Below are 13,451 nucleotides of genomic sequence, written 5' to 3' on the forward strand. Positions count from 1 at the left end.
TCAAAGCAGGACCAACACCAACCAAATCATCCCAGCCAAGGCTTTGTCAAGCCTGACCTTAAAAACCTCTAAGGATGGAGAGTCCACCACCTCCCTCGGTAACCCATTCCAGTGCTTCACCACCCTCCTAGTGAAATAATGTTTCCTAATATTCAAACTAGACCTCCCCCACTGCAACTTGAGATCATTGCTCCTTGTTCTGTCATCTGCCACCACTGAGAACAGCCTAGCCCCATCCTCTTTGGAACCCCCCTTCAGGTAGTTGAAGGCTGCTATCAAATCCCCTTTCACTCTTCTCTTCTGCAGACTAAATAACCCCAAGTCCCTCAGCCTCTCCTCATAAGTCATGTGCCCCAGCCCCCTATTCATTTTCGTTGCCCTCCGCTTGACCTTCTCCAATTTGTGCACATCCCTTCTATAATGGGGGGACCAAAACTGGCCGCAGTACTCCAGGTGTGGCCTCACCAGTGCTGAATAGAGGGGAATAATCACTTCCCTTGATCTGCTGGCAATGCTCCTACTAATACAGCCCAATATGCCGTTAGCCTTCTTGGCAATGAGGGCACACTGCTGACTCCTATCGAGCTTCTCGTCCACTATAATCCCCAGGTCCTTTTCTGCAGAACTGCTGCCTAGCCACTCGGTCCCCAGCCTGTAGCAGTGCATGGGATTCTTCCTAAGTGCAGGACTCTGCACTTGTCCTTGTTGAACCTCATCAGATTTCTTTTGGTCCAATCCTCCAATTTGTCTAGGTTACTCAGGACCCTATCCCTACCCTCCAGCGTATCTACCTCTCCCTGCAGTTTAGTGTCATCTGCGAACTTGTTGAGGGTGCAATTAATCCCATCATACAGATCACTGATAAAGATGTTGAACAAAACTGGCCCCTGGATTGACCCCTGTGGCACTCCGCTTGATACCGGCTGCCAACTAGACATGGAGCCATTGATCACTACCCACTGAGCCCAATAATCTAGCCAGTTTTCTATCCACTTTATAGTCCATTCATCCAATCCATACTTTTTTAACTTGCTGGCAAGAATACTGTGAGAGATCATATCAAAAGCTTTGCTAAAGTCAAGATATATCACATCCACTGCTTTCCCCATATCCACAAAGCCAGTTATCTCAATGAGATTATGTGTAAATAGATGTAAAGCCTATACCCATAAAGAGGAAATCAACACTAGTTCAAACTCAGGGACTGCTCTTTGAAAAGTTGAGTGCAACAAGACTTGGGATGATACTATGAAACAGAACTTGTGGTGCAATGCCATACTGGCAGGGGAGAAACCAATGCATCTTGGATACTGTAACCTTTGATTTTCCTCAAATCTGTTAGCTTCCCGAGGAATACGGTATGGCTTTTGAGGAGAATCTTCTCCTGTATTGAAAAGTTCTATGTCGGTACACCCACAGTCATGGTTGTGTATGGCAAAAGCTGCTGCATTTTGCTGTGTGACTGGCTGTCGAGTGTCCTTGAACATGTCTTTGTTGTATTCCACACTGAGGTCATAAGAGGCTGGTGTAGATTGCAGCAATAGCATGGAGTTCTGGAACCACAAAGGTTTCTTTCCCCAAATCCTTTACTACTGTTTAACAAATCAACTTGTTAGTCAAATCTAAACTCAACCCATGTGTCACCAGAAAATCTGCTCCCAGCAGGTTTCATGGTTCTGGTAACTTAGCCAGAGCAAACATGAGTCCTGCATAAATCTCCTATGGGGACTATCAGTGGGTGAGACAGCTTTATTTTAATAGGCTGTTTTGTAAAAGTCTCAATAGTCATGAATCCTTTCTTTCCAACAGCGACATGGCTGGGTGAGGGTCATAATGCAGATACACCTGCATCTGTGTCCACTATACACATTCCCTTGCCACCCCTTAGCAGAGCTGGTACGGTTCGCCCTGCTCTGCCTGTACCTAAAGAGGCCATTATACAGTCTGGTGGGTTCTGGGGGCATCGTGAATGTGTATCCTCTCCCCCACTTTACCTGGCTTTTAAAATCAGGGCCTGATCAACTGAATCAGAAAACCAGGTATCACATTCCCTTAGAGGAGGCAGCTATGGATTTCTGTTTGAGTATATTTGGACTGTCAAGTTGGCTGTGAAACTATTTCAGTTCCTTCCCTTGTAGCTCAAGGGAATAATTCATGCAACAAATTTCTGTCACCATGTCATCCCATTGATTTAGGGTGACCAGATGTCCCGATTTTATTGGGACAATCCTGATATTTGGGGCTTTTTCTTTTATATAGTTGCCAATTCCCCCTCCGCCTCCCCCCCCCCCAATCCCAATTTTTCACACTTGCTCTCTGGTCACCCTACATTGATTCAATGTATCAGATGGGCTGGGCACTGCTTTGGAAATGGAGGGCAAGCTTTCTAAGGTGCTGGTTTCTAATTCAAACCTGCTCAAAATCATTAGACACCTAGCAGTAAGATTCACCAGTGCTTGTACACAGTCCTTAGCCTGGTTTGCAATAGTCTTAGTCGCCCTTCTAACTAATTCATATTGCTCTCCTTTTTGCCTAAGCTGTCTCTCTAAAGCATTGCACAGTAACAACAAACTGTTCATTGCTGCTCCCTTTAAATCATTCCTGTTAACTTTCTGGTTATTAGCCTTGTATTTTAAACAAAGTACTCACAAACCCAAAGGGATCTTCCTGCTCTGCTATATTTACCGTGATCTCTGGACTTCTCCCCTGACTGGCAATATAACACTTAACAGACAGCATTAAAATTGCTTGTTCATTCTGGAACCCAGGTGTATTAAGTCTTAGTGCTGCTTTACCACTTGTATACCACTAAGGAGACACCCCCCACTCATTACGGTTACTAGTGTAAAAACCAGTTTATTTAATATTATGTATTTGTAGCATGTTAAGGTTTATATGTCCGCAACCCGACTCAATTTCCCTGATAGTAAGGATATTCAGCCTATCTTTGGACCAGAATCCATGTAGGTGGAGGATAGGTGCACAGTCATCCTCCTGAATGCAATCACTAGTGGAAGTTTTCCAGTGATCCTTTGGATTCTTTTGGGACTCGAAAGCTGTTCAATCACCTCCCACTATCTGTGTTAGGATCTTCAGTCACCTTGGCCTGGAATCAGTTTTTAGACGATGAGGGAAAACACTGTCACTTTCCCAAACAACCCTTTCGGTTCCAGAATTAAAGGGACACCCTTATTGGGAGTCCTCGATCTCTCTGAGGAGTGGGATTATCGACAGGTGAGGGGAGAAGCACTGTCAACTCCCCACACCTGTGAGCCAGAACTAACAGTTAAGCTGGAAGCACAGTCAGCCCTATTCTCCCTCTGGCACTGGAATTAAAGGCTAGTGCACTGTTACCAGCCTTGGCAGTCCCAGAAGAAAATTCCTTCTCTGTCCAGTCCCTACAGCCTAAGGGTATGTGTACTCTGCGATAAAAGACCTCTGGCTGGCCCATGTTAGCTGACTTGGGCTCGGGCCACTGGGTTATAAAATTGCACCGTAGACATTCGGGCTCTAGCCTGGGACCCCACAAGGGGGAAGGCTTCCAGAGCCCAGGATCCAGCCTGAGCCCAGTCGTCTGCACGGCAATTTTGTAGCCCTGTGAGCCTGAGCCCTGCGAGCCCAAGTCAACTGACACGGGGCAGCCGTGGGCATATTGTTGCAATGTAGACAATATGCTATTTAGGTCTGTGGACAGACATGAGGCCCAGGCGTAACTGCTTGGCTGTATCCTGGTAATTCCCGGATGGTTTTGCATCTACGTTCTTGAGCCGGTTCTGGGTTTCTGTAACCTTCAGTACAACCAAAAACCAAACCATATACTTAAAAAATCAATTCCACTGTGTAACACTACCAATGTTTTAACTGCAGTGGCTTAGGAGAGAAAGTACTCTGGATTGATAAAAGCAGTACCCAAAACAATTCCACAGACTGCTCAAAACAGTTTTGCAGCTGCATTATGAAACTTAAGGCTATATCTACACTGCACTTTTGTTGGTAAAACTTTTGTCAGTCAGCGGTGTGGGGAAAAAACCCACCCCGACCGATACAAGTTTTACCGACGAAAAGCAACGGTGTGGACAGCGCTTTGTCCATAAAGCTGTGCCGCTGTAAGGTGCACAGTGTAAACAGCCTAAGTGAGAAGGAAAAGTTTTGCTCCCTGAAGCTTTCCTGACTTTTTCACTCCCCAATAACCCCCCAAATCCACTCAGTCCTGCATTTCCCAGACCTGGGTTTCAGCACCAATTGTAACCTTTGGTTTGTGTGTTCCCAGACAGTAATTTTAAAAATAATTAATAAAAACAAACTGAATTATTTACAGTTCCTGCCTTCAGGGGGGCTATAGATAATTTAATTTAGTGAGGGGCTGTGAATGACACAATGAGTGATGAAAGTAAAAACTTAATATAAAGTAGTTAGTTAAGCAAACAGGTTACAATATTACACTGGATTTATACTAAATTGTAAGATGAAATGATACATTTAGGGAAGATCAGTCCTTAAATGAGGAAAATAGGTATAACCCTTTCTCTGACAGTACCTTGATGGGAGATGGGTGTGCCTAATCTAAAATGAGCATGCTAACCTTTTAATGATCAATTATAATGTCCCTTAATTAACATTAAATCCACCTTTACTATAATTATTTTTTTACTTTCTTGACTCTTTAACATTAAGCATCCAAAACATTAACATTTTATCTAAAAAACTTGTAAAAACCAGTTACAACATAACTTATCTTCAGCTTGCTTCTGAATTGTCTCACTTCACTTTTACTCATACTTTACCGGCCTTTTCTGACTATGGTCAAGCCAATTTTTGAGAAATACATTTTTGGGCCTACTTATATTTTAACATTACTATATAAACATAAGCATCATCACTATAGGCTACAATACATGGCAAAGCCAGGGTAAAGATTGATGCCCTGCATAATCTAGTGCAAGTGCATCTGGAGTACCATGGAATTCTGCTCCCCATAGTTAGGAAGAAAAGAGAAAAACAAGAATGAGGGAGCTAAGGAATTGAAAATCTGTAGGAGTGTGTGCTTGGGGTTCAGAGGGCATCCATACTCACAGTCCATGCATACCCTTATAATTTTATAAATGAAGGAGGAAAAATATTCACACATTTGACAAAGGTAGAAATGAGCAGTAGCAGAGGCCAAGGAAGGAAATCTCACCTTTTACTGTCGGAGCACTTTGGGACTGTGACAGTGGACTAGACTCCTAATGGAAGTGGCTGAGGCATCATCTCTTTGAAGATTCAAATATAGTTACAGGAGTTGAAATGTGGTAAGAAGCAGTCCTGGATGAACCAAGTGGTCTGGTTTTGGCCCTGCAATCTTATTTGTACAACATATTCCACTGAGGATAAGAAATTTCTATTTAGTTCACAAATACTAATCTGAAATTGATGGGTGGAAATCTTTACCCACTTTACTTATCCCACAATGGGGTTTCCAAAGTGACTTGTATTCATGTTTTTTCTTGTAGAGAGATTCTGAATTTCTGGAATTTAGAATACTAGTTTTGAGGAAAACAGGTAGAGTCATAGAATCATAGAAGATTAGAGTTGGAAATGACCTCAGGAGGTCATCTAGTCCAACCCCCTGCTCAAAGCAGGATCAACACCAACTAAATCATCCCAGCCAGGGCTTTCTCAAGCCGGGCCTTAAAAACCTCTAAGGATAGAGATTCCACCACCTCCCTAGGTAACCCATTCCAGTGCTTCACCACCCTCCTAGTGAAATAGTGTTTCCTAATATCCAACCTAAACCTCCCCCACTGCAACTTGAGACCATTGCTCCTTGTTCTGTCATCTGCCACCACTGAGAACAGCCTTGCTCCATCCTCTTAGCAGCCTTCAACTACCTGAAGAGGGGTTCCAATCAAATCCCCCCCTTACTCTTCTGCAGACTAAACAAGCCCAGTTACCTCAGCCTCTCCTCGTAAGTCATGTGCCCCAGCCCCCTGATCATTTTCGTTGCCCTCCGCTGGACTCTCCAATTTGTCCACGTCCTTTCTGTAGCGGGGAGGGGGTGTGTGTCAAAACTGGACACAATACTCCAGATATGGCCTCACCAATGCCGAATAGAGGGGAATAATCACTTCCCTTGATCTGCTGGCAATGCTCCTACTAATGCAGCCCAATATGCCGTTAGCCTTCTTGTCAAACATTTGGAAGCAAGATTGTGTCTCTCACCAAATCACATTGTTTATATTTTACATTTCAGGGGCCATTTAGCTTCTTGGATCAAAAAAAAAACAACACATTTCACAAGCCTTTTTCTGTTGGGGTTTGATGTGTGTGCATGTGCTTTGCACTGATCCAGGCACTTGGCTGTAAAGATTAAGTCATCTTTTTCAGTGAGGGAAAGAAATGTCACTCCTTGAACATCACTTGGCTGCAAGTTAAAGAATGTTACAGCTTGGGAGAATGCCAAACAGGGGCATTCAAAGAAGGGTTGAGCTCCCTTGGTATTGGAAGTCTAGAAGTTGTATCCTCACAAAGAGACTTTGCTGCTGTGTCTGTGTAAATTCACTCATCTGGATAACAGTGATCACCTGGCTAGAACAATCAGCTGGGCTTGCACAAACTAATCCACAGAACTAGGAAACCACAAACATTCATTGACTTATTTATTCAGACCTGAAGCAAGTGTTGAGTGCTAATTTTTACAAAGGGACCTTTGTTTTAGCACAGAGTTCCCAGCCTATGGGCTGCCACCCTGAAGATGGTCAGCAGAGGATTTCCATGTGGTCACAAGACAGTTCCCACTCCTTGATGGCACACAGCTGAATCCCACTAATGAGCACTCAGGTAGCTCTGCTGAACCATAGTGCTGATCGCAGGAGAGGCTGCATTCCCAGTGTTGGAGATGTTCTAGTATTTACTCCCCTCACAGGAGAACAACGCTGCCAGGACCCATCCTGGAGGGAGTGGAGCAGCTACCCCTTCAAGTAGGCAGGAAGGGAGAATGTGCCTAGTCTCACAAGAGCAAAGTGCTAGGGGAATTGGCACATCCTTTGATTTACCACTAGAACCAGTGATAACTTTGGCATGTGGTGCCATAGGAAATGGGAGATTAACTTCCAGAGGAAGGAATAAGGTTGAGAACTCCTTGTATTAGCAGATGTGTTAAAAACAAGGTGGCAGCTCTCCTTAAGGATGATACCTCTATCAAAGATATTCTTCCAAAGGTCAGGAATAAACTCTTAACATTTATTCTGATTAAAGCAATTATTGTTCATCCGCTTTCCCATTCCCCTTGAAATGCCACTTTCTGGAAGGTGTAAAATTGTGGAGCTGGAGTTTATTGTATTTGGGGAAATGGAAGAAAATACTGCATCTGCAACGCTGCAGCTGGGACACCAAAGAGCAGCAGTTAAACCTTTCTGCTCACAGCAGAAGTCAAGATACTGTCAGTATTTTCTTCCATTTCCACAGTGTAATTTCTGTTGCATTATGCATTTCCAGTGTGTACATCATTGCAGTATCTGAGCCATACATGAGTATTATGTCCAAAAAGGACATGCACAAACACTTCCCTGGGGGCACAGCATTCTTCAATGGGAATTCTATTTGTTAGCCTGGCAAGGTCTACTTTGTAGACCATCTTACTACCTGATGGAGCCCGCCCAAATGGTGGCCAGGCTTGTTCTTTTGTGGTTTGGTAAGGAATTCCACAGTCCAGGGCCTTCCACTGGACCTTCCTAGTCCCTGAGTTTCACAATGAAGATGCTTGATTGCAGAGTCCTTGTTGAGTGCAGCTGTTTGTTAAATTGTGAAGAGAGGCAATATCAAAGCTAACTACGTCTAGGCCCTAAACCATTGAAGCTGTTAAAGATCAGAACCAGGTCAAGAGTCAGATGTGAAGCCAGTATGGGCAGGGAGTGTGCTTGTGCTTTATGTGCTCTAACCTGTCTTTTATCTAGGAGATGGTACTGTGTGCAGAGGGGTAGGAGGGCAGCTCATGGTAAATCCCAGCTAAAGTCAATAGCAGTAATTTAGCTTCATGACTACATGATCTACACTACAGAGTTAAATCAATGCAAGGCAACCTAACTATGTAAGTGCTTGCACTACAGTAGTGCTCCCGTCGGTGTAAGTCGCCCACTACATCGACTTAACTCCACCTCCGCGAGAGGCGTAGAGCTTAGGGCATTGATCACAGTGGCGTTGATTTAGCCACATGGTGTAGACAAGGCCATAGACTTCATCCTGGAGCTTTAGTTCATCTTCTAGCTACCCTGGGCTCAGCCCTTGACGTGCTTCAGGATAAGGACTGAGACTTTGAACTTGATGTGATATTCTATGGGAAGCCAGTGTAGGGAGCAAAGGGCAGGTGTGATGTGCAGTAGCTCATGTTGTTGAGCTGTGCTACAGTGTTCTGTACCAGTCAGAGTTTCTTAAGGGCTCTTTTTTTCATACCCAGGTGTATCACATTGCTATAGTCCAGAGGAGAGGTAGTGAAGGAGTGTATAACTGATGCAAGGTTGCTGTTCGCTGGCCAGGATGGGATGAAGTCATCTAGCTGGCTCCAAGATAGTAGAGTGCGCCACTCCTGGAAGCTGCTATTTCAGAGCTTAGTGAAGAATTCAGGAGCACTCTGAAGCTATGGAATGGATTGACAGATGATGGATGTTTGTCTTCAACCAAAAAAAACTTGCATCATGGCTGCACATTCTTTAAAATGCTTTTGTATCCTGTACCTGCTGTCCTGTACCCACCAGCGTAACCTGTCTCTCTCCAGGTCAGCATCAGCCAGCTCCTGTTTTCCATGAGCTGATCTTCAAGCACTGGGCCAGGTTGGTGGTGCTAGCATCTTTATATATGGTGATTGCTGCCACTTTAGACCATGCTGACTGACCATATCACCTAGGCTGCATGCAGATATTGAATAAGACCATGGAGAGAATGGATCCCTGTGAGACAGCCACCAGACACCTCACGTGTGGAAAGGTGGCTGTTCTTACAGTGCATCCCTCCAGCAAGGACTTAAAATAAACAGAGGGGCAGCAACTTCGGTATGGAATATGGCCGTCACAAGCCAGGAAACAAACTCCGTGCTGCACGGTGCATTGTTGCAGGCACTATTACTTTTAAAAATGCTTTATGGTCTCTAAGGCCAGGTATACGCTACAAAGTTTTGTTGGTATCGCTACGGCAGCCATCGCTGGTGAAAAAACACTAGTTCACATAGCTATGTTGGCAAAACCCCGGTGAAGATGCAGCTGTGCTGACAGTGCTTCTGTCGACATAGTTAATGTCGCTCAGGAAGGTGGTGTTACTACGCTGTCTGAAAAACTCATGTCTGTGCACGCTGCATCTACGCTAGGGGCCTGCATGTCTAGTGTAGACAAGACCCAATGCACAAACTCTGTTCGCTGTAGCCCTTCACAACTGATATTAGATCCAGCAGTATGGTGCATATCGCTTTTTGCTCGTGTCCCACTTACAGCCAGTATAATGAGTAGCCTTCCTGTTTTTCCAGGCTCTGCTCTATTTAAACTATTTCAGGACACAAGTTTCTGTAAAATAGCCTACCTGTTGTAGTTTAAAATGGCCAAACTGCAGTAATCTTGTTTGAGTTGATGGAGGGGATGGACTTTTTTGATGTTTCATTCTTTTGCTAATGGTTTTACAAGTCCAGTTCTCTTCCCAAAGGAAGGAAAGCTATAGGTTTTAGAATTGTAATGTAAAATAATGCTTAACTGGATCCCTGCACGTTACTAACACTTGTATCAAACCATGTATTTCCACTCCTGTCAGAAGGTAACGAGTATATACTAGATATTTATAAAAATGCTCTACAGCTAGTGCCTATCTGTAGCTCTCAAAACCTGACTCTGCTGTTCATTTAAACTGCTTCCAGGTTGCTGCAGAAAATCAGTGCCGCCTCTTCTACAGTTAGAGGTACCAGGCACAAAGGATGGGATTTTGCTGCAAGAGGCAAGTCCTGCTGGATGGGATTGTACAGGTGTGGGCAAAGGGATATAGTGCTAATACTGATGCCAGAGGAGCGCCTAGATAGACTAGGAAGGGAGGAGCTCTTACTGCATGTGGCTGGCAGCAGAGGTGACTAGTCAGTCTCCTGTGTTGGTCCATCTGGAGCAGAGCTTGACTTCTGAGGTTAATTTCCTAGAGAAATGCAGGATGGTCAGGGTAGTCTACCTAGGATGGCTGCTTGGCTGACCAGAGGCTGGCGAAGATCCTGTGGGAGTTCTTGCTGGTCCTCAGGGCTAGGAGGCTCATAGGCTGGCTCGCTGCTCTGGATCACAACCCCACTTCCATAAGGACTATCTGAGTGCTGGCTACTTTTTCTCAGTTGTCTTCCTGAGGCTGGTTTGAATAGTTTTAAAGGGGCATTGGGGTAACTACTGAACCTGTTCCGGGCGAACCCTGTGAGTCCTAGGCTGGAGCAAGTGATGGGCTGCTGGGTGAGACTCCAGTGGCTGGTGCAGAGAAGTAGGCATTGGGAAGACTGGAGTGTTGTCCTTTGCTTCCTGTGTGACCTATGACATGACACTTAACCTCAGTTTCGCTCTCTGTAAGTGGTTGGAGACAAGGAGGGTGAGGTAATATATTTTATTGGACCAACTTCTATTGGTGAGAGAGAAGCTTTTGTGCTCACACACAGCTCTTCTTCAGGTCTAGGGAAGGTACTCCGAGTGTCACAGCTAAACATGAGGTGGCAATGATTCCTTAGAAGTAGTATGAATGGTCATTCAATGGACCATTGGAGGTGAAGTGGACCATTAAGACTGCTCCAGTCATAGTGAGTTGGAGACAGAGGTTGTTAGTGAGTTACGGATTGTTGTAATAAGCCATAAATCTAGTGTCTGTTCAGTCCCTGGTTTTTAGTATCTAGCAAGGTTATGAATTGAAGCTCCCAAGTTTGTCTTTGGAAAGTGTTGTGCAGGTTCCCATTGAGGATGAGGACTGAGAGGTCAGATATGCAGTGATCGCTTCTTTGTGAGAAGGGCTCACCCACAGGTGATGTGGTGTTTGTCTTATCGTTTTCCTGTGTGAGTTCACTGGAGTGTAGTGATTGTCTGGTTTCACCCACCTTAGCTGCTGTTGGGGCATTTAGCGCACTGGTTTAAGTACATCACATGTTGTGATAAGAATGTGAACCCAAGGATCTTGGGAGGGTGTTGTGGGGTGTGTGTGTGTGTGGGGGGGGGGGGGTGTGTCCTGATTGGCAGGAAGCTTGCTTCTGGAAATGAGCTTGGAAAGACTTGGGTGGTTGTTTGAAGGTCAGAAGAGGGGGTTCAAGAAAAATGTTTCGGGGGGGGGGATCCCCAACCAGTATGGGTTGTAGCTGTTTGTTACCCTGTATGAGTTCCAGTGTGAGGTAGTAGGTGACAGCTAGAAGTGTGTAGTCAGAGGTGGGAGGTATTTCTGCATGGAAGCAGCTTCTCTCAGGGTATTTGGTAGGTAGGGCTGGGAGAATAGGGTACCGGCTGCAGTGCTGCAGGCGAGGTCTGCTCCGGGCGATGGGGAAGCCTGGGATCTCCCATAGCGCTGCGGGCAGGTCTGGGCTCCCAGGCCAGCCCCGGGGGCAGATGCGTAGGTGAGGCTGCGGGCTGGGCTTGGCTGGCTGAGCCCAGGTGCGCTCCTGGGCCCGGTTCTTTGCCTCTTTCCTGCTTCGCAGCAGCAGCTCCGAGGAGGCGAAGGAACCTCCAGCCCGCAGCGCCCCTCTCCCTCCCGACTCTGCCCCGCCGCCCCCGCGGCTCGCAGGGCTTCCCCTGGAAGGAGGAGCCGGGGCGCGGGTGCTTGCGGATTGGCTTCCTCGTGCCCTGAGTGACGGGGGCCGAGCCCAGCCAGACCGCGGCGGGGGCGGGAGCCCGGCACCGCTCCTGCCCTGCCCCAGCTGCAAGCGCAGCTGCATCGCCCCCGGCAGAGGCAGCCGGCGCGGGGAGCTCTGTGCAGTGCCCGGCGGCCGCTGCAGCCGCCCCTAGCCCGCCCCGGGCTTCGCTCTGCAGCCGCTATGGGCTGGGCTGCCCCTCTCGGGACCCTGCTGCTGCTACTTCTGCGGGTGCCGGCTGCCCGCGGCGCGCCCGGCTCCTGGGGGCTGGCGGAGGAGGAGAGCCTGGAGCAGCAGCCGGGGTACCGCGACCCCTGCAAAGCCGGTAGGTGTGTGTGTCGGGGGGGACTCCCGGGTCAAGTTTGCCAGCGCCTGGCTGGGCAGATCCGCCTCCCCCCTGCTGCTGCAAGAACTTCCTGCGCCCGTGTCCTGGCCCGGGCTGGAGCTAGCAGCTGCCCCGGGGGCTCGTCCCGTTCCAGGTGCGGCGAACAGCTGCACAGCGCTGGAGGCTGCGAAGGAGCCAAACTCCGGCTGCGCTCCCCGAGCAGAACGCGTTAGTGTAACGGGGGGCTGAGAAGTCTGTCGAGGCTCTGGGCAGTGCATCGCTCCAGGCTGAGCTGGGGAAGGTGACAGCAGGGACTGGGACCGCCCCAGGCAGGGCTGGTAGGGAATAAAGCGGGGATCTTGCTTCCGGATTGAAGCAGCATCTCCCGGCTCTGAGATTACCCCAATTTGGATGAAAAGTTCCTCGTTTATCTTGTAGCTGAGTGTCGGGGGGAGGGGGGAATAGAAGCAACCAGCCAGGAATGAAGCTTATTGCAGGTCCTAAATCCAGGAGAGCCCATGTTCGCCTCCCCTCATCCTGGGCTGCACACTCCTTCATTCCCCTGTTAATTAAAGGAGACAGGGGTGAGTCCAGTAAGACAGCAAGTGATGGACGGGGACAGAGGACCTAGGGGCATTTTGAACATCTAGGGCTTGGCGTTCTGTAGGCTGCTCACTTGGGTTTGCAGCTACAAGTATTCTGGAAGCACTGAAGCATCTGGACGCTGCCGGGGAGTTGTACAGCTCTTATGTGCATGTGTTACATACACCGATTGCAAGAACTCTGCTACTGGGTTTTATGACTAGCTCGCCTGCCTCGTTTGTAATTGTGATCAAAATAGGAAATTCAGGTTGATGGGTTGGGGCCGATTCCTTTTAAAAGATATATATATATATATATTTGCCAAGTGTGGTATTCTCTTCTGTTCGCTACGCCAGGCAGTTAGAGATTTGATCTGACTGAAGTGCCTTAGCGATGGAATTTAAATTAATTATGGTCTTTCTTGGGTCTGAAATTCCATTCTGGAATCCAATGGTAATGAAGAAATGTTTTCTGAGCTTACTTCTGTCTGTTTCTAACAACAGAACGTGTGTATAAATATACTCTCCTGACCCGATTTCACACCTCCCGCAGAGACAAGTAGCAATGTTAAGGCGACGCCAAAATCATTTCAGTGCACGTTGGCCCGGCTGCCCCTTGTAAACTTCAGAATTGGGGTATGGAAGTCGTCGTGTCTCTGCTTTTTAATATGCTTCTGTGTTTTGTGAGCCGGGATTCCCGTCAGGATGCCAACCCTCAACCTTGTTTGGAAGCACT

The 13,451-nt window shown here is 47.0% G+C and overlaps 1 protein-coding gene across 3 annotated transcripts in view; it reads left to right on the forward strand.

Annotated features, from left to right (window-relative positions):
- The first annotated feature begins 11,963 nt into the window (after positions 1-11,963).
- Positions 11,964-13,451, forward strand: part of TLL2 (tolloid like 2) — a 183,991-nt gene continuing 182,503 nt past the window's right edge. For all 3 annotated transcript variants that reach the window (XM_026657770.2, XM_026657772.2, XM_026657771.2), the window contains exon 1: positions 11,964-12,134. In XM_026657770.2, the coding sequence (XP_026513555.1) occupies positions 11,993-12,134 (142 nt within the window). In that variant the 5' untranslated portion in view covers positions 11,964-11,992. The remainder of the gene's footprint in view (positions 12,135-13,451) is intronic.

The sequence above is a fragment of the Terrapene carolina genome, unplaced genomic scaffold (genome assembly GCF_002925995.2).
Source record: "Terrapene carolina triunguis isolate 2854851 unplaced genomic scaffold, T_m_triunguis-2.0 Scaffold310, whole genome shotgun sequence".
In the NCBI taxonomy this organism is placed as follows: domain Eukaryota; kingdom Metazoa; phylum Chordata; order Testudines; family Emydidae; genus Terrapene; species Terrapene triunguis.